We start from the raw sequence: 24532 nt of genomic DNA, 5'->3' as shown, positions 1-24532 counted from the left end.
CTCTGCAAGAAGGGTTTCTGAATTGCAGGCCCTTATGGCAGTTGAGCCTTTCTTAATTTTCCATAAGGATAGGGTATCTTTACGTACTAATCCTTCCTTTATGCCTAAGGTGGTTTCTAGTGTGGCTTTAAACCAAACTATTCATTTGCCTACTTTTTATGCAAATCCCCAAACTAAAGGGGAAAAGATTTTGCACACTTTAGATGTACACAGGCAGTTGCGATATTATTTGGACAGAACTAAAGGGTTCAGACAATCTCAGCAGTTATTAGTTTCTTTTGCTTTGTGCTCTCAGGGCAAGCCGTGTCAAAACAAACTATTTCTAAGTGGATTGGATTTTGCATTGCTTTCTGTTATTCCCATCATGGCAAAGAGATTCCAGCTGGGATTAGGCCTCATTCCACTAGGGCTACTGCCACTTCAACAGCTTTTTTGAGGGGGGGTGGCTACTAAGGATATTTTGGAGGCAGCCACTTGGAGTTCAGTGCATACCTTCTCTAGGCATTACCACCTTCCACTGTACTCTAAATCCAGGGCTGGTTTTGCCACTGCTGTGTTGCAGGGCATTTTGGCAGCTCCTGCTTCATTATAGTTTAGCCATCCTCCCTTACCTCTGCTTTGGGATTCTACCCAAGTGTTAGGACTGCAGCAATGTGAGATGAAGAACATAGTACAGTTTTGTACCTACCATAAATGTAGATGTTCGAAGATCCACATTGCTGCAGTCCAATTTACCCTCCCTCCTTCCTCTCTGTAGTTTGAGGTGGTTGTGTGGGTTGGGTTATCCATCTGAGGTATAATTGTATAATTGTATAATTGTATATATTGTATATATTGTACATATTTTTGGTGGTAGGCTGGTTGGTTGTTTAGTTGTTGTCTATAGGTTTTGACCTTTCTTTTTAGGGTCTTCTGACATCTGGGGCAAGAAAAGACTGAGGATATGACGTCGGTCATGCGCATTTGTACCCTGACGTTCTGATGTCAGTCAAATGCGCCTTGACCGACGTCAGCCTTATACTCTGATATTCGGGCCGACCGAGGGACAGCGGACTACCCAAGTGTTAGGACTGCAGCAATGTGGATCTTCGAACATCTACATTTATGGTAGGTACAAAACTGTACTTTTCCTTTCCAATCTAATCTCTTTTGGGCTAAGATAGAGCCTATACCTGATACCATTGTCATTTGTCTCAGCCAATTATTTTATTATTACAGCTGATTCTGGACAGTGGTTAACATCAGATGTTAAGGTGTCATTCTCGCCTTCATTCTTGCTGGATGGGTTTGGAGCCGAACCTCGGCTCCGACTCGGCCTATACTATAGCTCAAGCGCTATTTTTACCGGCTCAAGGCAGCCCTATATCCCACAATACCATGTGCTAACTCCTCAGATCTCGTTTGACGCTTTGCTGCGAGGTTGCCTTTTCTAACCGGCTCAGGTCAGTAAAGAAATTTCTTCAGTAAGTCTTCAAATTTGAGATAGTTTATAGTTTAACTCCTTACATTAGTTCCCTATCGATTTAGTTTTACTTATTACTGATATTTCGTTAAGCCCTACCCACCCCTTTAGCTAATTTTATAATCGGGCCTATGGGCTTTAGTTTACCCACACCCCCGTATAGTGTGTGTGTTGTGATCTTAGTCAGCCCCCTTAACTCCCCCTTGGGTTTAAGCGAGTGAGTGTGTGTGCTGACTGTATTACTGTCCTTAGGGCAATGTCCAAAGATGATAAGGTCTTGGGATTCAAGAAGTGTGACTCGTGCTGTCAGAAAATGTCTCTGACAGACGGTCACACTTCTTGCATCTACTGTTTGGGGCCTTTGCACCTGCAGGACTCTTGTTCCGTTTGTCACGGATTTAGTTCAAGAGTCCTGCAGGAGGGTCGCAATAAACTTATATTGAGGGGCTTATTGAAGCCCGATGACTCCCCGTCCAAGTCTGGCTCGGGGAAGTCATCTAAGCCCGCCAAACCCTCGGCTGCAGTTTCTGAGTCGAGGGCTGGTGAATCTGAGACTGCTCCGACATCAGCTCCAGTCAGAGCCGATACGAGCAAGACCGTATCCGCTCCGAAACCTGTATCAGAGCCGACTTTAGTGTGCAAGCACTCTAGATCTCCCACACTAGAGTCCATCCGATCGGCTCCAAGATCACCCCTCCTATCGGAGCAGAGTCATAGGACTCATTCCTCCAGGTTGTCTAGACTTTCCGACCACGATATTGAGAGGGTGGTCAGTAGACTCATAAAATCTCAGGCACTGGCCCAAATGCTTCAAAGCCCGTCTCACCAGACTGTGGCTCCCTCGGTACCGCCTTCGATTCCTCCTCCGACTCTCCAGTCGAGTTCGGAGCCGGAGTTTGTCGGAACCATAACCTTGCCCACGTCGGAGCCGATACTTCCACCTTCGGCTCCAGCGTCGTTCGCTCCGACCTCTTCATTGGTACCATCCGTGGAGAGGTCCAGGTGCCGAGACTCCATTGTCGGCTCCGAGGGGGCAAGTGGCATCGGACCCTTATCTGACCCCGCTCTCCCTCTCGGAGCATCGGCTCTGGTTAGTTTGGCTCCGACATCATTTTCGGAGCCTTCTCTGTTGGTGCCGGGGGTGGTTCGGGTGTCTTCGGAACCGGGACTGTCTTCGGTGCCTGATAGGGGGGCTTTCAAGGTGATGAGGAGCGTGCTGGATCCAGTGTCCGCTCCAAGGTTGGGTTCTTCAGCTCGTTAGACCTCCAGGACGCGTACTATCATATAAAGATAAACAGGCGCTCCAGAAGGTTTCTCTGCTTCCGGCTGGGAGCCAGTCATTACCAATTCAGAGCCCTGCCCCTTGGTCTCACCACAGCCCCCCGGGTGTTCACCAAATGCTTGGCAGTGGTCACAGCTCACCTGAGACACAAAGGATTCCAGGTGTTTCCATATTTAGACGACTGGCTCATTACTGCTACCACCAAACAGCATCTTTTAATAGCCAGGGATTATACCATTCACATTTGCAACAAACTAGGTATTTCCATAAATTTTGCAAAATCCTCTTTGTCACCTTGTCAATCTATAAACTTTATAGGCACCGTACTAAACACCAGAGAAATGTCTGCAACATTACCACCTCAGAGAGTGACAGACATACGCTGGAATGTTCAGCTACTGTTTCAGTCCAACAGAATTCAAGCCAAGTTAGTACTGAAAACGTTAGGCCTCATGGCAGTGGCGATCCTTCTCCTTCCTTTAGCTCGCTTCCACATGAGAATTCTCCAGTGGATGCTTTTTTCGCAGTGGTCCTTTCAACAGCTCCCAATGACTCACAACATCTTGATAACCCCATCTTGCAAGAGACACCTCTCCTGGTGGATGGTCTCCCCTCAACTTCTTCAGGGCAGACCCTTTGTTCTCCCCCCTCCAGTTGCCACAGTGACAACGGATGCCTCCCTGATCGGGTGGGGGGGGCATTATCAGGGCAGGACTGTCCAGGGCACATGGCAACAATTAGAATGCCACCTGCACATAAATGTCCTGGAGATGAGAGCAGTGCTTTTATCATTGCAAGCCCTTCAGGACTCTCTTCCCACCGGGACTATAGCAGTTCAAACAGACAATATGTCTGTAGTGTGGTACATAAACAAGCAGGGCGGAACAAAGTCCTATCCCCTATGTCGAGAAGCACTCAGACTTTGGCAGTGGGCGATCTCCTCTCAACGGTTTCTGATAGCAACTCACATCCTCGGAAGGTCCAACGTCATTGCGGACAGACTGAGCAGAACAATTCTCATGCCTCACGAGTGGTCTCTAAATCTAGCGGTAGCAGAGAGAATTTTTCAGAAGTGGGGCCAGCCTTGCTGCGACCTTTTCGCAACCCCTCAAAACAGCAAATGCCTCGACTTCTTCACACTCTTCCCTCTACCAGGCCATCCCCCCAGAGATGCTCTAGTCCACGATTGGCCTCGGGGTCTTCTATACGCATTCCCCCCCTTCCCGCTGATTCCGCAATTAATTCAGAAAGCAACCGCATTGAGATCCAAAATGATCCTCATTGCCCCTTATTGGCCTCGACAAGTATGGTTTCCGTTCCTGCACCATCATCTACTGGAACAGCCCTGGCATCTGGAACCCCTTCCAGACCTTTTGACCCATCTAATGGGCAAGCTGCACCAGTCTCTTCGTTCCCTCAACCTCACAGCTTGGTTGCTCCACTTCCAACCATAGCCAGGCTTCCCTTCATTTCTCTTCCTGTCTGTGATATCATTCTTGCTTCCCATAAGTCCAATACTAGGAAGACTTATGCAAGCAAATGGAAGCGTTTTTCATTCTGGGCAGAAGCTAGGTCCTTGGATCCTTTTAATGCTCCAATTCATAAAGTTCTAGGTTTTCTGGCGGAGCTTTTTCATTCAGGATCGTCGTCAGCCACTATCAGACTACAACTGGCAGCCATTGCCAATTTTCATGTGGGGCTATCGGAAACAAATATTATGTCCCACAAACTCTGTAAAGCTTTCCTCAAGGGCGTATTTTTGCTCAGACCTCCCATTAAGGATCCTCCTCCACAATGGGATTTAAATTTAGTTCTAACATCATTAATTCTCCCTCCCTTTGAACCTGCAGCTTCTTGCTCATTCAAACTTCTCTCTTGGAAAACTCCAGGCATTATCTGTCCGTCCCTCTTATTTGGTTTTTCATAAAGACAGGCTAACTCTCAGAACGAATCCTTCCTTTCTACCGAAAGTTTCTTCTGAATCAAATCTGAACCACACTATTGACTTGCCTGTGTTCTTCCCAGAGTATTCAAACAGGGCTGAACAGAAATTGCATTCCTTGGATGTTCATTGCCAGCTGCGGTATTACCTAGACAGGACAAAACAATTCATTAAGTCAGACCAGCTCTTTCTCTCTTATGCTGAAGGAAAGAAAGGACTTCCAGTATCAAAGGTAACTCTTTCTAGATGGTTGACATCCATCATTACCTTTGTCTACCAGTTGAGACACAAACAACTCCCATCTAGACCTAAAGCTCATTCAACTAGGGCACTATCAACATCAACAGCCTTTCAAGCAAGGTTACCGTTAGATGCCATATGTGCAGCAGCTACATGGGCTTCTCAACATACTTTTATTACCCATTATAAGCTTGATATAGCCTCCAGAAATAGAGCTGACTTTGGTTCCACCGTACTCAGGAGTCTGTTCTGTTGAGCCACCCAGGACCAAGGTGCTAGGGACGCTGTCCCATCCAGCAAGAATGAAGGCGAGAATGACAACTTAACATTAAGAAGTTATGTACCTACCATAACGTTCCATGTTAGTTGTCTTCTTCTCGCCTTCTTTCTTGTGTCCCGCCCACCATCCCCCTAGCCTGGACAGACTTGAAGGTCTCTGAGTCCTTCTCTTTCATGTTATACAGTCTGTTACGGTTACCCCATATCTTTAGTGTTACCAGCAGGGAGACCGTATTTGGTAATAATAATAATAATGATAATAATAAATATATACTATGTGTTAGCTGCCAATGAGATCTGGGGAGTTAGCGCATGGTATTGTGGGATATAGGGCTGCCTCGAGCCGGTAAAAATAGCTCTCAAGCTATAGTATAGGCCGAGTCGGAGCCGAGGTTCTGCTCCGAACCCATCCAGCAAGAAAGAAGGCGAGAAGAAGACAACTAACATGGAACATTATGGTAGGTACATAACTTCTTATTATTCAATTTCTGGCTTCAGCATACAGATGTTAATATGTGATAGTAGCACAGATTCCTGCCCCAAATAGCCTTATAAGCAAATTAATGGCAGATGATATCTCTATCCAGCAATGGTTATTTCCTACACATACCGAAGCGTACTAGGATATTCTATGGCTGTCCAACAAATGAAGTATCTAACTTAAGGATTTCATGTTGCTGGTAACTTCACAGTTGTTGAATAATGGCCCCTCCTAAAGTGGTGTACAGTGTAATAGTGTTCCTTGACAGAATACACCATCTATCTGCAGGTCACTGATATAAACTGACTTTTTCTCTCCAGTCTCTTTCTAATTTTTATAAACCTTTACTTCATTTACTAACAGCAGAATATGATTTGCTTTCTACAGAAAACTGTTCCTAGAGGAATCCACTCCATCTTGGTGTTTGTACAGAAGGAGTCCACAGCCTGTGTGAAACAACTTCCTGGAGTACAGGTAATGGCAGCTGGAATTCTTTATTAGTCCACCTTTCACTCTTTCCCTGCCCATTGCAAATGATAATGAGTGCTCTGCACAATATTTTATTTCTGTTTTTAGAAATAACACAACCATCCAACGTCTGTGTTGTTGTTTTATGGAGCCAGCTGCATGTACCTTTCTCACTCACTAAGCTGATCTTAGAAAGGGCTTTGCTAACTAAGTCTAAGTACTAGGCCAAGAAATTGTACTCTTGTCTCTTGCCCTAGGTGGCCTTCCTTGCTTCCTATAACACTCTCATGCATATGAATGACTGATGTGTTAAAGAGAAGGTGCAGATACATGCTATGTGTATGCTCCTTAAGGTTCATTTTAGGTAATGGCACATATTTAGTGCATGTCTGAGGTGGCCCAAATCTTTCTGCAGAAATATTACTGAACAATGACCAGCTGTCTGACATCTCCTAGAAGATGTAACTCCAAGTACCATGGAGTAGAAGGATAAAGCCTGACTATAGCCCTGGTGACCCAAGGTCAGTTAGCGATATGGGCATCTGAGACCCTGACAGGGAAGGCGGGCATACCCATCTTGAGGGGAGGTGCTCTTTAGTGCATTTTGCCGGCAGTATCTAATGTAGACTGGGGGTGCACAAGGGGTGTTGTGATTCTGAGGGAATAGTCAGGAGACATGAATGAGCCACCTCTGAGGTGAAAGGAAATGTCAGCATGTTCCCATTGCACATTCACCTCTGGACTTTCAGCGAATGTGTGCCATGAGAAGGAGAAATGTTGGGCATCAGAAAGGAAAACAATTCCTTTTCAAGAGAATGATACTGAATAAGAGCACTCAGTCTCCAAACCAGCCCCAGAAATGGGTTGGGTAGAGTCCTAGGAGGATAAGAAGGATCGGTTAGTGAATGAGGAGATGAGCTGATGGCACCTGATAGTCAGCTGTGAGGAGCCAAAAAGGAGTAACTCAGTTTTGTAGGAATTGTTTATTATAGTTATAGTTTTTATTGCGGTTATTGCTTTGGGAAGATAAATGGTAGTTACTGCAGCCCCAATAATATGAGGTGTAATTCACAGCAGGTGACTATCTTGGAAAAGCTATGAATGTAAAATACCTAGTTATGTAAATTGCACGTATATTTTTCCCTGCTTTGTGTTGTTTTCTAAAATTCCATTGCATATTAGCCTATGTCTGGATTAATTTCATTGTTTTCCTTTTAACCATGTGACAATATGTTAAACTATTTTTTTAATCATGCTGTGACTCTAGTATGCTACTCTTACTATTAAACTTGTCTTTTGTTTCATTCACAGACTGAGATCATCACATCAATTCATGAATTGCAAAAGTTTGTTGATATCGCTGACATCCCACAGAGCCTGGGAGGTTCCTATGAGTACTCACACCTAGAATGGCTGGAGTTCCGCAAGGTAGGTTTCATCTATTTTAGGGTCTTTGCTAATAAGAACTTTGTGGATTGTCTATAGAAATTTAATAGCAAATGCAAAGCTTGCAGCCCTAAGCTGTTTTCTTCTACTAATGCATCTCCCAAGTTTCAGAAGAGTAATTATTTATACTCTTAACTTGGAAAATGTTTGTGTGAACAATGATTTAAACCTCTTCTTGACCTTGTTACAGCTGGCCAGTCACTGCCATTGCCATTCATGTCCAATCCCACAACACTGATTCATCATAAATAACTCCAGATATTCTACTTATAGGTTCATAGGTTCATAGGTTCATACTAGGCTATCTGCCCAAGGGCATTTATAAGCCTAGCCCATAGTTATGTGGCTTTCGCCACCCCTTTAGTTTGAATAAAAAACTATGCCTATCATTTTTCTGTGCCTCTGTCAAGCAGTGACACTGAAGTAATCCCTGGGGTATATCTGCGATCTCCCATCCATTGGTCAAGATTCCTCTTGAACAAGGCCAGCGAGGTGCTCTGCCTCACATGTACCGGGATTTTGTTCCACAGCATAGGGAGTCTCTGGGTGATGAATCTGTCCCTCCAGCACGTTCTATTTATAACCGTGTCAAGGTTTAAGTCTCCCCCTTGTGGTTCTGAGGGATCTAGATTTTTGAGGTGAAGCATATTCATCAAATCTGGGTTTGACATGGCCTTATATGTCAGGCACAGGTCACCTCTGAGCAAGCGGTATGAGACTGAATAAAGCTGGAGTTCTTTCAGTCGGGCAGCATAAGACATATTTTTGAGACCCTTTATCCTTTTGGTGAGGAACTTTTGGGGCCTTTCAAGCTGCATCAGGTGGCTGGTCAGATACATTCCGAGCGGGCATTGTACTCAATCATAGGTCTAATGAGTGATGAGTACAGGGGCGATGACCTCCCTTGATCTAGATGTGAATCCCTTCATGTTCCGGTGGGCGATATAGAAGGTTTTCCTAACTACCTTAGTAACATGGGTGTCAAGCGAAGACTACTGCCAACTTGGGTCCCCAGATCCCTGATGACTTTTCTGTGCTCAGTGGATTGTCACCTATATGGTAGCTAGGGGTAACCTTGTTTTCCCGAAGGGTATGACTATGCATTTTTTGGCGTTTAACTTCAGGCCATGGCTCTGGCACCAGTTATCCGTTTCTGTGAGGCCCTTCTGGAGGATATCTTTGTCAGATGTGTTTTCGACCATGGCCCAGTTTGCAGTCATCTGCAAACTTTGTCAGCCATAACCCTCCTGTGTTTGCTTGTACTTCAGAAAAGTAGATGCCGAACAAGAGTGGACCCAGGACTGAGCCCTGTGGGACACCACTTGTGACAGGCTTTGAGTCTGACATGGCTCCAGCAACTCTGACCCTGTGGGTTCTGTCGCTTAGCCAGTTTGCAACCCATCTTGTGATGTATGGGTTTACATTCAAGCTGATGAGTTTTTCGATGATACCTGAGTGGGGTATTGTGTCGAAGGCCTTTGCCAGGTCGAGGTAGGCTGTATGGACTGCCTTTCCCTCATCAATGGCCTTGGTGACTGTCTCGAAAAAGTCAACCAAGTTTAAGAGGCAGGATCTGCCTTTGACAAAGCCAAACTGGGTTGGATCCAAAGTCTGCAAGTTCCCTATGTCTTTATTTATGAGTTCCATTATGATCCTCTCCATGGCTTTGCAGATAAGGCAGGTGTCTGGTCAGATACATTCCGAACGGGGCATTGTACTCAATCATAGGTCTAATGAGTGATGAGTACAGGGGGACGATGACCTCCCTTGATCTAGATGTGAATCCCTTCATGATCAGGTGGGCGATATAGAAGGTTTTCCTAACTACTTTAGCAACATGAGTGTCAAACGAAAGACTACTGCCAACTTGGGTCCCCAGATCCCTGATGACTTTTTCTGTGCTCAGTGGATTGTCACCTATATGGTAGCTAGGGGTAACCTTGTTTTTCCCGAAGGGTATGACTATGCATTTTTTGGCGTTTAACTTCAGGCCATGGCTCTGGCACCAGTTATCCGTTTCTGTGAGGCCCTTCTGGAGGATATCTTTGTCAGATGTGTTTTCGACTATGGCGCCCAGTTTGCAGTCATCTGCAAACTTTGTCAGCCATAACCCTCCTGTGTTTGCTTGTACTTCAGAAAAGTAGATGCCGAACAAGAGTGGACCCAGGACTGAGCCCTGTGGGACACCACTTGTGACAGGCTTTGAGTCTGACATGGCTCCAGCAACTCTGACCCTGTGGGTTCTGTCGCTTAGCCAGTTTGCAACCCATCTTGTGATGTATGGGTTTACATTCAAGCTGATGAGTTTTTCGATGATACCTGAGTGGGGTATTGTGTGAAGGCCTTTGCCAGGTCGAGGTAGGCTGTATGGACTGCCTTTCCCTCATCAATGGCCTTGGTGACTGTCTCGAAAAAGTCAACCAAGTTTAAGAGGCAGGATCTGCCTTTGACAAAGCCAAACTGGGTTGGATCCAAAGTCTGCAAGTTCCCTATGTCTTTATTTATGAGTTCCATTATGATCCTCTCCATGGCTTTGCAGATAAGGCTTGTCAAGCTAATGGGCGGTAATTTCCAGGGTCTGTGGAGGCACCGCCCTTATGAAGTGGGACCACAGTCGCCGTGCGCCACTCCTTGGGTACGTATCCTGAGGTGAGGCTAAGATTAAACAGCTGTCCTAACTGTGGGTTTAATTCCTCGTTGAGTTCATGAAGCACACAGCCGGGGACACCATCCGGTCCCATGGATGCTGTGTTTTGCCTTAGTGAGGGCAGTTCTCACCTGGAGGATGGAGACGTTTGGGGACCTACAATCCTCTGGAATAGATATCTCTCCTTTTGGGGGAGGGGAGAAGTTTGCACTGAACCTGTCAGCCAGTATGTTAGCAATGTGTGTATGTTCAGTAATTTTCACATCATTTTGAACTAATTCTGAGCATATCTGGGAGTTTCCTCCTAGGTTTCTAACATAGCTAAAGAAGGCCTTATGATTGTCTTTAGAGTCCTTGGCGATTTTTCTCTCAAAATTTGCCTTGGATGATTTTATGAGAGCTCTTAGTTTTTACTTATAATGATCAAAGGTGTCTTACCTTTCAAGGATTTTGCTCTATCTTGTAGTAGCTTCCTCCTTTTGTTGTAGAGCTTGTTTATGGCTGGGGTCCACCAGACTGGACGCTTGCCTTTGGTACAGAGAGTCTTAGTTTTGTTTGGGATTGCCTGATCCATGCAGTCCTGTAGGTGCTGGTAGAAGGCATTTGTAAGTGATTCAGCGGTTTGAGTAATGTTTGCCACTGGCTCAGGGACCTTAAAGGAGACCACACTAGTTTTTAGAAGTGTGAAATCGGCTTTTGAGAAGTTTTTCACTGTGGTCTTTTTTGTTTCAGGTGGGGCGGGATGAGGACCTCCAGCGAGATTAGTTTATGATCTGATCTCACCAGTGAGGGGTATACTTCCGGTGTTGAACATTTTGATCCCATGTTCGTGATGATGAGATCAAGTATGTTTTCACCTCTTGTGGGGATGGTGACTAGTTGTTCCATGGCATTTGAGTTTATGAACTCCAGGAATCTTTGGGTTAGAGTGTTCGGGCTTGAGTAGTGTTCCCAGTCTATATTAGGGTAGTTGAAGTCACCTAGTATGATGGTGTTTGGAGATACATTTATCCCTCCAATGTTTTCAGGAAGGCCATGTGAGGTTCCTGAGTTTGAGAGGGTGGCCTGTAACATGCTACAAATTGCAGAGCAGTCTTGCCTATGGTTAATTGCACCTGGATGGTCTCAGATGCATCGTGCGTTGCCACCAACCTTGAGGTGTGGGTGTCCTTTATGAATATGGACACACCCCCTCCTTTCTTGGTGTTGTCCGGATTTTGGGCCGGAACATATGATATGAGGTGAAACCTGTTAGTGCTGGGGTGCTCTCAGGAGCCTTGAACCAGGTTTCTGTCACAGCACAGACATCGATGTTCTCCATATTGAGAAGGGCCTCGAGTGCGTGCATCTTGAGATTGAGACTTCTGGCATTGAGCAGCATTACCCTTAGTTTTTTTCCTTTTTGGTGTTCTAGGGTGGTAGGTTTAGAATTTGAGCCTTGCCTAAAAAAGGCACTATGGGGTGGCAAGAGCCTTTGCCAATATCCGGAAGCCCAGGGTGACAGGTGCAAGCCGTCCCTTGCGAGCAGCGTGGGTTGTCCAGCATGTCATCCCAGGCAGACAGACATTGGACCCCTTTGAATGACACCAGAATTTAAGCCAATTATTAAAGCTGATCATCTTATCACTGTATTGTGGCATCATTCTAGGTGAAGGTAGGATACTGCTCAAGGTCAGGGTCATACCTGCCTGGGCTACATAATCAGAGAGCTCCTCGGCGTCCCTTTTCATGTAGTCCAAGGAGGTACGTCAGGTCGTTGACACCAGCGTGGACAATGACTGAGTCGTGCTTGTACCTGCTGTTTAGAGACCTGAGTGCTTGCGTTATGTGGCGGATTCTAGCGCCCGACAGGCAGCTTACTGTGACCTTCTCCTTACTCAGTCTGGTGAGCGGGACGTCAGTGTGTCTGACTATGGAATCACCAATGACAAGTGTGTCTGGCATTTTGTTTGGCCTTAAGGGCTGTGACTGTTTGACACTCTGACTGTGTGGTCTATGTGTTGCATGTGTTGGGTCGTGAGGTGGTAGTTGTTTGGGTGTCTGCTTTGGTGGCCTCTGCTGTTTTGGTAAATTTTTGACCAGAGCCTCCGAGTATGTCTTTGTGTGAGTATGTGTATGATTTGAAGTTGTGATGGTACCATGTGTGACTGGGTATGTATTGTGTGTGGTTGCCTTCTCCTCCTGTCTGGTCTTGCCAGTCCTATGTTGAGAGAGCTCAGCCTCCAGTTTGGCCGTATAGTTGCATCTCTCGCATGTATTTGTGTTTTGTGGGAGAAGGAGAGGATTGTCTGTGTACATGAGGCAATTGTAACATTGCCTCAATATTCCCAGGTTCACCAGTTGAGCTGGAGAGGACACTAGCAACTGATCCTCGACATACTAGAAGTAGTAGATAAAGAACTTTCAAAGGACTCCGGGGAAGTGGGTTTTGGGCTGGTGGGGTACTATCTATAATAAGAGTGCTTTATCAAGGTGCAAGTACTGTAGGAGTAAGTGCTAGGCTTTACAGATAGAGAATAGTCTACTTGGGAATCAAGTAGAGATGAACTTTTCAGTTATAGGATATGCTGGTTAGATCAGCAGTACAGTTTAGCGTGTTTTATAGCAGGGGCTGAAGGAGCTAGGAATTGGCCCAAAACGACCAATGGACTACTAGTTTCTGGCTGAAATTTCACCAAATCGGACAAAAAGGCCGCTCAGTGCTTCCCACTCCCACTGGTAAGCAAAGAAACTTCCCTCCTTCCTAATAAGGCAATGGATCAGTAACAGGAACTAAAAACAAAGCCCAGGGATCAGCAACTCTGAAACTGGACTACTCTAGTTCAGTAAAGTGGGAAAACAAGAGATTTTTTTGTTTTATTACAGAGAGAAGGAAAAAAAAACAGACAGTAAATGCTATAAATGCTGTAAATCGGCTAGCGCACTTTAGTGTGTAGCCTACAGAAACAATTTGCAACAATTAGTAACTTAAAGTGCAATAAACAGTGTAAAATGCAGAAATCACTTAAAGTAGCAGTAAAACAGGCGAAATGCAGTCGCTAGCTTAATAACAGTGGGAAAGCCACAAAAAATACTTAGTTGTTGGTTATAATTGTTTGTCTTAATGTATGTATCTGCCATTTACCATTATAGCCACAAAAAATACTTAGTTGTTGGTTATAATTGTTTGTCTTAATGTATGTATCTGCCATTTACCATTATATTATATGTAATACTTCATTAAAGCACAGCAAATTAATCACTGGTTCACATACACTCTCTACTTACAACCTATATTGTATTTTCCATGCCTGAAGGTACCATACTTTGGCTTTCAGCTAAGAAACATCCACTGAAAGTACATAGGATATACTTTTTGCAATGCTGCAGTAGTTTTTATTATTGCATATAGCTTTAACCTCATTTCAAAGTGTTACAGGGTTTGTTCAATTTTACAGCCCTGCAACAATCATCCACATTTTGGACTGTGGAGTCTGCATGTCATCCCTGTGGTCGAGTGATGTTAAAGACCTGCAGGTAGTTGCGTGTGTGAATGGGCGTGCCTTGTAGGTTCATAGGTTAGTATTAGGCTAACTGCCCTTCCAAGCAATTGTAAGCCTAGCCAATTATACCTTGTGAGACTCAAACCCTGCACCTTGTGTTTGTTAGGCAAACACCTTAACCATTAGGCCACCCTCCCTTCTTTGAAGGTTGGGCGTCGGGCTGGCAACTCGGCACTGTAAAAATCCACTGCCAATCATTAGCAGACGGGAGTTCCTCTGTGGCGACCCCTAACTGGGAAAAGCCAAAATACTTTATTATTTATTTTTTTACAAATAAATAAACTAGACTAATGCCTGAATAATATAATGAGTATTATACCTGTACACACTTTTTGTGCACTGGTACTATAGAGCATCATTTTCCAATACAACACTACACCTGGAAGCATGCACTCAAGCTGAATGTATGCTTTAATAGGGTACTGTCCAGTACTGCCCATGCACCTTACTTCACTCATGCTTATAAAAACTTGCACTGTGGCTGACATTGTAGTAATGCTTGACATGTCTTCCATTGTTATTTTTGGCATGAACGTCAAACCATTTATGTCTGTAATTAGAATTCATTATTGCTTACAGTACAGACATGAGCATTGTGAATTAGCTTTTAAGCATCGGGTGATATCCATCAGCATAGACCTAATTTTTGTGTGGCTTGCATATCCACAATTGCAGCACATTGGTTCAGTGGCTGCAGTAGGAGTTCTGGAAATGAGACAGATGATCAGCACGATTCTCAGCAATACTGAGAGCAGTAAACTCGACATTTTGGCTATACTACAGATAGGTTCATAGGTAGATACTAGGAATGAAGTCCAGGAGAGAATTAAAAAGCTTAGTCCAAATTCTGATATTCCCCAAAATGTTGTCTATTTAAGTGACTGCTCAAGGTCACACAGTAGGCAAACAAAGTTGAAAAGATTCAATCCCTGTACACTTGGCACAGGAAACAGTTCTTTGACAAGTCAGAACTTTACTCCTCTACCTGTTCTATTGAAATCAAACTGGTCCTTAAATCCAAACTTACTTAAAAAACAATGTACAACAGGAAATGAAAAGCATACTAGAAGAGCTTTATGAAAACTTGCATAAAACAAACATACCTTATGATATTCAGTGGGCGGCCAGCAAAACTAGAATTAGAGGAATTTTGATTCAGAAGTTCAGCTTTTATAAAAAAGCATCAAAAGAAAAAGAAAAAAAACAAACTGATAGAATAAATGAGATAGAAAAACAAACTCATAAAGGAAGCTCTCCGGAACTCGATTTACTTTTGTGTAGTTTGCAAAAGGAACTTTATCAACTGCATGAATAGCAATGCTCACTATTGGAAATGAGGGCACTAGCTAAATATGTTAAGTGGGTGCAAACACCATCTAAGATATTAACAAGAATAGTAAATGTTTTGCAAAAAGTCCCAACAATCATGGAATTATTTTACTTGGGCAACCTATATAACATGACAACCAGTATAATTAACAGATTTGAAATTATCTACACTCAGATTTATGGCCCATATGAATTTCTAAATTACATCACTTTTCCTACAATCAGTGATGAACAGCAGGTATCACTGGAGAGCCCGTTTACAGAACAAGAAATTCTACTGGTAATAAACAAACTAAAAAATGGTAAGTTCCAGGACCTGATGGTTTTATATCCGAATTTTACAAACTATTTCATAAAATAATATCAACAATCCTATTAAAGGTCTTTAATTATGTGAGGGAATCATGGTATTACTGATCTGTATTTAAACAACTCAAAAACAATTTTTATCTTGAAAAATAACTCAGACAAAAAAATCCTTTGAACTATAGACCAAAAACCAGATTAATCTTGATGTTAAAATCTATGCATTGCTACTAGTCAATAGATTGAAAAAGATGGTGCCTTATATAATCTCATCTGAACAATCAGGGTTCATGAACTGCAGACAAACCTGGGATAAAATGCTGACATTAGATGCAGCAATTCAGCTTACTAAACATAAGAAAAACCCTAGATATGTTCTGGTACTTGATGTGAACAAAGCTTTTGATAGGGTTAACCTGTCTTTGTTTTTCTGTGTATTATCCTGCTATAATATCCTGAGAAAATATGTAGAAATGATTCAGGTACTGTATAAGTCCCACACAACTCTTTATATAAATAAAACAAACTCAAAACCAATATACATTTTAAATGGAACCAGACAAGGTTGCCCCCTTTCCTCATATCTATTTACTTTATATATAGAACCCCTTTTCCTATATTTAAAGCAAAAATCCTTCTATCATATACCAAAAATAATAAATACAAGATTATTCCTAACCACATTTGCTGATGACTTGAATATATATTTGGAACTCCATAACACAGAATTAAATAAAATTATCTCAACTATAAACAAATTCTCTGGGATTTCAAATTATAAAATAAAGTCAAACAAATCTCTTATTTTCCCATTAAACCCACTTGGTCATAAAGAAAATTATTTCCCACAAACAGAAATAAAAATAAAATATAGCTTTAAGTACTTAGGTGTAAATTTTGATAGCAACTATAATTCACCATTACAAGCAAACCTGTTTACAACATGGGAAAATATACAAAAAGATAATCAAAGATAGGTTAAATTAAGCTGCCTTTTCTTTCAAAAGTGGCACTTATAAAAATGAATATATTTCCCAAGTTTTTATACCAGTTTAATGCAACAAACATAATGCTTCCAAAAAAATTCTTTAAATCCATAATAACAAAACTCTCAGAATATCTCTGGTACCCTAAATCTACCAGAATTAGCTATCGATGATTAATATCTCCTAAAGGAAAAATTGGAATGGGCCTTCCAGACTTCAAGCCGTTATCTGTTCTAATAGAATTTTACAAATTGCTGATTTTAATCCTAAAAAAAATGAAGGTTCCCCGTTGTGAAATAAAATATGGTATGCTCATATCCAAACATTTAAAATCAACCCTAAAGCTCTTCCCTTCATTAATCAAGAAAATCTTAAACACAAAAATGCATGCCCTGCTCAGAAAAAGAATACTTACTTTCCAAAAATTCCTGAACTCAATAAATCTAAGCAATTCCCTAATTTTGTTCCAACCAATTAATCTCAATCCAAATATTAGGTTGAGCAAGAAAATGATAAACTTCGATAATTATCCAAAAATTAGACACTGGCACCTATGGGATATAAAATACAAGGGGAAACCCAGTGAGGAAATTAGATCTCTTAATAACCTCAACAAGAACTATACAATCATATTAAGGCAATTGTTAGATCTGACTTCCCCTTTAATGGTTGACCTGAAACCTAGCGAAAATAAATTTGAATTATTTGTAATGCTATGGAAATTCCTATTATTGAAAAAAAATTGCTGTCACACGTGTACAAACTGATAATTAATATTAGATACCAGTCATCCCTGGTATATTCAAATTATTGGCATATTAAGACAGGAGATTATTCTATAGAGCAGAAATTACAAAGCACTAAAAATATTCTGAAACTTACACCGTTTTAGAAACTTATTTATACACAATTAATGATAAATAATAATGCATACTTAACTGCGGATAAACTAAATCACTATATCCTGAAATCTCTTCTAGTTGTCCATCCTGTTTAATTCCGAATGCTGATTTATTGCACATTTTTTGGTGTTGTAAATGTTCCTATAATCTTTGGTGTGCCCTCAGAGTAAGGTTGGTAAAAATGGGCTACGAAAAAACAACTCTGTCATGGGAATTTGCAATATTGAATATTAATTCAAGTAAACTATCGAGGCAAAAACTACATATCCTAATTACACTTTTCGCTCTAGTTAAATTATATATTACAGAAAATTGGTTAGATCATTCACAATTGCCCTGGACTGGATGTGTTTTAAAAATATGGCATGTAAGTACATATCTTCCCATAAATTAATCACAGATTAAAAAAAAGAAAACACACCAGCTGAAATATTGGAGTTTCCTTCTTGATCACATTTTAACAGAATAAGACACACCAATTAACTTATAACATACATATAAATAAAATTCCTGACCACATTTGTATAAGTCTGCTAAGAGTTTTGTAAATGTTGCCAAACTGAATTTCATTTCTATGGGTTATTCAATTTTTGTAAATGATACCTTTGTTTCTGTGGCACCATATGTAAATGATGTATATAGTTTAGTCATGTTCTTTCTCTTTTATTATGTATGTATTTTATACTAAAGCTTATATTATATGCTACCTGTAAAACTTACAGTGAACTATCCAATATTGTATGTACTCAACAATTTTTTGAACACATACTATGTATGTGTATAAATTCTGACCTTCACTATTATATTTTTTGGACGTGAATTAAGAAAAATAAATAAAAACATATTAAAAAAGAGAGAAGTTTACTCCTCTGCACTTATGTGGTAATTCACACAGCTGGTTCAATGCTTTGCATTAGAACACTGAAAACAGACCACCAATGACAGTGTTAACGCTTGCTAGTAAGCCTGTTATGTTGTCTGACACAGAATTGCTTCATCTTCTGCTTTCTGTTCTTTTCTCCATTATCTTTGCCATTGGCTGCTAACCACAAGACTCGTGTTGTAACAACAATAAGAAAAATAAGAAAGCATACAACGCCATTGTGGTAATAAAAAAATAAACAAACAAAAAATACTTAACTGTTTATAAGAAGGGCATGGTCTCAGTGACTTTTCTGTGTGCAAACCAGAGCAATCCTATTCAGGGCCTTTTTTCTTTGGAGAAGTAACCCATCTGCATAACTGCCACATATCCATACACATTTCTAATAATATGCAAAGCATATTTTTCTTCTTACTGTTTCAGGACTCAAAAACTCTGCAGTAGTTATAACATTTAGTATTGTTAGGAGCATTATCTCAAATATAGCATTGCTAAAACACATAAAAAATTATAAAATACTTTTAAGTAATGGCTAAATCATAAATCAAATATAGCTTTGCTACTCCTACAAAGCAATCTACAAGAGTTTTTTTTTTTTTTTAGGAACACCTCCTACACCCCCACACCCCTTACATATGCATAGACCAACTTTATAGTTGTATAACATTGAAGAAAGGATAAGGTTGACAAAGCAGCATACAGGAACCCTAGGTAATAACTTATCTGTTAAATATATATAGTAGTGATATCCATATAACATGTCAGTACCAGTAACATGTTAGTACAATTAATGCATTGCTCTTTCATTATAGACAGTACATATAATGTGATTTCCATTCCTTTGCCATCTATATTTATCATTATCTTTTTGATAATGACTATTTAACACCCTGTCACCCTTAGGCTTTCATATACTGGCCAAGGCTCTTGCCACCCCCATAGTGCCTTTTTTAGGCAAGGCTCAAAGGACAAACCCACCTCCATAGACAACCCAAGGATAAAAAAACTAAAGGTAATGCTACTCAATGCCAGAAGTCTAAACCTCAAGATGCACGCACTCGAGGCTCTCCTCAGTATGGAGAAAATTGATGTCTGTGCAGTAACAGAAACCTGGTTCAAGGCTCCTGAGAGCACCCCAGCACTACCAGGTTATAACTCATACCATGTGTTTCGGCCCCAAAACTCGGACCGAAGCACAAAAGGAGGGGGAGTATCTATATTCATCAAAGATACCTACACTTCCAGGTTAGTGGCACTGCGCGAAGCATCAGAAACCATTCATGTGCAACTAACAGCGGGCAAAACTGCCTTTCAGTTTGTAGCCTGCTACAGAACACCCTCCCTATTACAGGAACCCCACTTGGCATTCCTGAGAACACTGGAGAATATGAAGGTCTCTCCAAACACTATGTTATTGGGTGACTTCAACTACCCAAACATTGACTGGGAAAACTACTCAAGCCCAAACACCCTCGCCCAATGGTTCCTTGAATTTATAAACTCTAATGCAATGAAACAACTAGTCACCACTCCCACAAGAGGGAACAACATATTGGACCTGGTCATCACCAACATGGGGACTCTATGTTCCACACCAGAGGTAAACCCCTCATTGGTAAGATCAGACCATAAACAAATTTCCCTGGACATCCATATCCCATCCCCACCCCCAGCCAAGGAAATCACTGTAAAGAATTTCTCAAAAGCCAACTTTGCACTTCTCAAGACTGAGGTGGAATCCTTCAAAGCCCCTGGGCCAGAGGATAATACAGCCCAATCCATAGAATCCTTTACAAATGCATTCTGTGAGCACCTGCAGGAATGCATGGATCGTGCTATCCCAAATAAAACCAAGACTCACTCCTCCAAAAACAGGAGACCAGTCTTGTGGACCCCGGCCATAAATAAGCTATACAACAGAAGGAGGAAGCTACTACATGACAGAGCAAAATCCCAAAAAGGGAAGGCATCTCTGATCAGTATTAGCAAGAAACTTCGATCCCTCATAAAATCATCAAAGGACAGTTTCGAAAGAAAAATTGCCCTAGACACTAAAGATAATCACAAGGCCTTCTTTAGTTATGTCAGGAACATGGGCGGAAACTCCCAGATATGCTCTGAATTGTTGCATAACGGTACAAAATATACCGAACCTACAGACATAGCCAACATCCTGGCAGACAGATTCAGCGCAAACCCCCCCCTTCCCCCCCCAAAGGAGCAAATGCCTATCTCAACTGAATGTAACCTCCCTGACATCACAGATGTACAGGTGAAAGCTGCCCTCTCCAAAGCAAAAAACACAGCATCTATGGGACCGGACGGTGTCCCAGGCTGTGTCTTACACGAGCTCCAAGAAGAACTGAACCCTCACATTAAGTCACTGTTCAAACCTAGTCTTACTACAGGATTTGTACCCAAAGAATGGCATACTGCTACAGTGGTCCCATTCCACAAAGGTGGTGCCACAACGGACCCCGGAAACTATCGCCCCATAAGCCTGACTAGTCTGGTCTGTAAAGCTATGGAGTGTATTATCATGGAACTCTTAAACAAAGACATTGGGAGCCTCCAGACACTGGACCCTACCCAATTCGGCTTTGTTAAGGGCAGATCTTGCCTCTTAAACCTAGTTGATTTCTTTGAAACAGTTAACAAAGCCATAGATGAGGGCAAGGTAGTCCACACAGCCTACCTGGACCTCGCAAAAGCCTTTGACACAATACCCCACTCGGGCATCATAAATAAGCTTACCAGCTTAAATATCAACCCCTATATCACAAGATGGGTTGCAAACTGGCTCAGAGATAGAACCCACATGGTCAGAATCGCAGGTGCCATGTCCGAATCCAAACCAGTTACAAGTGGCGTCCCACAGGGCTCAGTTCTGGGACCTCTCTTGTTCGGTATATACTTCTCTGAGGTTCAGGCTAACACGGGGGGATTATGGCTGACAAAGTTTGCAGATGACTGCAAACTGGGGGTCATAATCGAATCTCCAGTTGACCCAAGCATCCTCCAAAAGGGTCTCACAGAGATGGATGCTTGGTGCCAGAGCCACGGCCTCAAGCTAAATGCTAAAAAGTGCATAGTCATCCCCTTTGGGAAAAACAAGGTGCCCACAAATTACCACATAGGTGGTAATCCATTAAGTACGGAAGAAGTAATTAGAGATTTGGGGACCAACGTAGATAGTAATCTCTCCTTTGATAATCACGTTGCCAAAGTGGTTAGAAAGACCTTCTATATAGCCCACCTTATCAGGAAAGGATTCGCATCTAGATCAAGAGAGGTCATTATGCCCCTCTACTCGTCACTCATCAGGCCCATAATTGAATACAATGCCCCTTTTGGGATGTACCTTACCCGACATCTGCTGCAACTGGAGAGACCCCAAAAGTACCTCACCAAGAGGATCATGGGCTACAAACAGATGTCCTATGCAGCTCGACTAAAGAAACTCCAGTTGTACTCAGTTGCTTACCGCCTACTCTGAGGCGATCTATGCCTGACGTACAAAGCCATGTCAGACCCAGAATTAATGGACATGCTCCACCTCAAAAAATCCAAGTCCCTTAGAGCTACATGCTCCAGGGACCTAAGCCTCAGCACAAAAATAAATAGGACATGCTGGAGGGACAGATTCATTTCCCAGAGGCTCCCCTCACTCTGGAATAGAATCCCAATTCATGTTAGACATAGCCCCTCGCTGACCCTCTTCAAGCGAAATCTGGACGCGTGGATGGGAAATCGCAAATTCACCCCTGGGATCTCTTCTGTATCCCTGCTAGACAGAGGCACAGTAAACTAATCTTAAAAGGGTACCTTCTGTGACCTACGTTACAGAGGCACAGTAGGTTAATCTAATAGGGAGGCGGAAACCAAATACACTCTGGCTAGGCTTATAAATGCCCCAGGGCAGATAGCCTAGTACCTACCTATGAACCTATGAACCTGAATAGTAAAACATGCTTCCTAGTAACAAAACAAAAAACAGACACATTTCCTGTTAATGTTTAAGTGCACAACTCTTTTATATCAACAAAATGTAAAACTACAAATAACTTTTAACAAGAAGACATTGCCGACTTTAGGGACCAGTCAACCCTGAGGTCACTGGGGGCAACCTGTTCCTGGGGGGCCCCCAGCTACAGCAAGTTATCTTATTTTGATATTTTGTAACATGTCTGTCAAACCAACAAAAGCTAGTACTGCAATCTTGTATGCTTAATAAACTACATTTCCCACATAGGGAATCTTGTATTGTGGGACAAAACATTTCTCTATCTGAAAGGGTTGCTTTAGATGAACTTAGGCACAACCATAACATTGCGATTCTGCCAGCTGATAAGGGAGGTGCATTAGTGGTTATGAATATGGGATATTATTTGAATGAGGGTAAAGGTCAACTTGCTAACACTTAATGCTATATGCATATGTCTATTGACCCTACTGCTGTATTTAAGAAGGAAATTGATACCTTCTTAAATCAAGCGGAAGAGGAAGGTATTATTACCAAGAATAATGTGAAACATCTGACTGTTACAGATCCTCAAAAACAAATACTGTACCTTCTTCCTAAGATTCACAAATCCCTTTATAAACCTCCGGGGAGACCTATTGTGTCCAGTATAGGTTCTTTAACTGAACCTCTATCAGCCTTTCTAACACACTATTTAAAACCCCTGCTTACTTCAGTAAGAACTAGACTTCGAGATACTACTCACTTCCTTCAAATTATACAGGACACACAACTGGAGCCAGGGTGGTTAATGTGCACACTGGATGTGAAATCTTTATATACCAGCATACCTCATTGGGCTGGACTGCAGGCTTTACAGTATTGGCTTGAACATTCAGCATTATATCCACCTGGATTCAATACATTATTGGTATGCATGGCAGAACATGTCCTAAACAAAAAATGTCTTCTATTTTCATTGGGGAGTGTTTTTGGCAACTACAAGGTACGGCCATGGGAGCATCTTTTGCTCCCATATATGCGGATTTATTCATGGCTTTTTTTGAAGAATGCATGATCTATGATCCCCTCCATAATTTATATATGGTGGAGATTGACATCTGGCGCAGATACTTGGATGATTGCTGGATGGTGTGGAGGGCGGATCAGGTATATTTACAGGAATTTGTCGAATATCTGAATGAAAACATATAGGGCATTGAGTTTACTGTAACCTCGAATCATGATACCATTGATTTTTTGGATATCACAGTATACAGGAATACAGATCACACTTTGAGTACCAAGACGTACCGGAAATATCCACAATATAACACTCTGTTCCATGCATCAAGTATGCATCCGAACCACACCATCCGGAATATACCAAAATCCCAATTTATGCATATTAAACACATCAGTTCATCTGAACAAGACTTTGAACAAGCTAGATTAGATCTTTACCATAGATTTAGAGACAGGGGATATAGAGAATCAGATATACATAGAGCAAGTGAATGGTCCACTATCCAAGATAGAAGCATCTTGTTGCAATATAAAAAACGAACAACTACAATGGAAGAATCCACTCTTAGGTTTGTGACCACATATGGAAGGAATCATAATGTTATTAGGAACATATTGCATAGCCATTGGAATATACTCTTGGCCAATGATGAATTAAGAAAAATATTAGGTCCTAAATGTATGTTTTCATTTGGACGTGGAAAAACATTGGGAGGTCTCTTTTCTCATTATAAGCACAAGGAGAGTAGGGGTGCTATATACCAACAAATGATACTGCTCAGACAAGCTCCACGTGGGTTTACAGAGTGGTCCTAGCAGCAAGGAACTCGAAAAAGCAACTACTTTCTGGATTTAAGTATCTTTGCTTTTTTTTCACTGAAAATAGCTTCTGCTGCTTACTTTAAACTAGCCTGAACTGTTTTTTTACTGATTACTGCATTTATTTTAAAAATTGCACTTAAAGTTACATTTAGTCGAATTTAGTCGAAAGTTTGCTTGTTTGTTTGTTTAATTGAACTGTGGAGGCTACTCACTAAAGTGTGCTAGCCTGTGTAACTAATTTATCACTGTCTCTGCATTTTCTGTGTATTTCTGCAAAAAAAAACAAAAAAACAAAAAATAATCCTTGTTTTCCCGCCTTTTTCGACTAGTTTAGACCAGTATACAGGCATTGCTGTATTCTGGGCTGTGGTGTAGTTCCTGTGTTGTCCATTACCTTACTTGGATAAAAGGAAGTTTCTTTGCTCACCAGTGGGAGTGGGGAGCCTTGAGCAGCCTACCTATCCTTGGGGGAAGTGACCTCAGCACAAGAAGCTGTTAGTAATTGGTTGTTTGGCACCATTCCTAGCT

The 24532-nt window shown here is 41.8% G+C and overlaps 1 protein-coding gene across 1 annotated transcript in view; it reads left to right on the top strand.

Moving 5' to 3' along the window:
- Positions 1–24532, top strand: part of LOC122790866 (rho guanine nucleotide exchange factor 40-like) — a 1619416-nt gene that overhangs the window by 1081106 nt on the left and 513778 nt on the right. Inside the window, exons 7-8 of the mRNA XM_044058526.1 lie at positions 6074–6160; positions 7466–7582. Of these exons, the coding sequence (XP_043914461.1) occupies positions 6074–6160; positions 7466–7582 (204 nt within the window). The remainder of the gene's footprint in view (positions 1–6073; positions 6161–7465; positions 7583–24532) is intronic.

This window comes from Protopterus annectens, chromosome 16.part0 (assembly GCF_019279795.1).
Source record: "Protopterus annectens isolate FY-2018-M chromosome 16.part0, PAN1.0, whole genome shotgun sequence".
NCBI classification, from domain to species: Eukaryota; Metazoa; Chordata; order Ceratodontiformes; family Protopteridae; genus Protopterus; species Protopterus annectens.
Note: the sequence above shows the minus strand (reverse complement) of the source record. Positions and strands in the feature narration are given on the sequence as shown.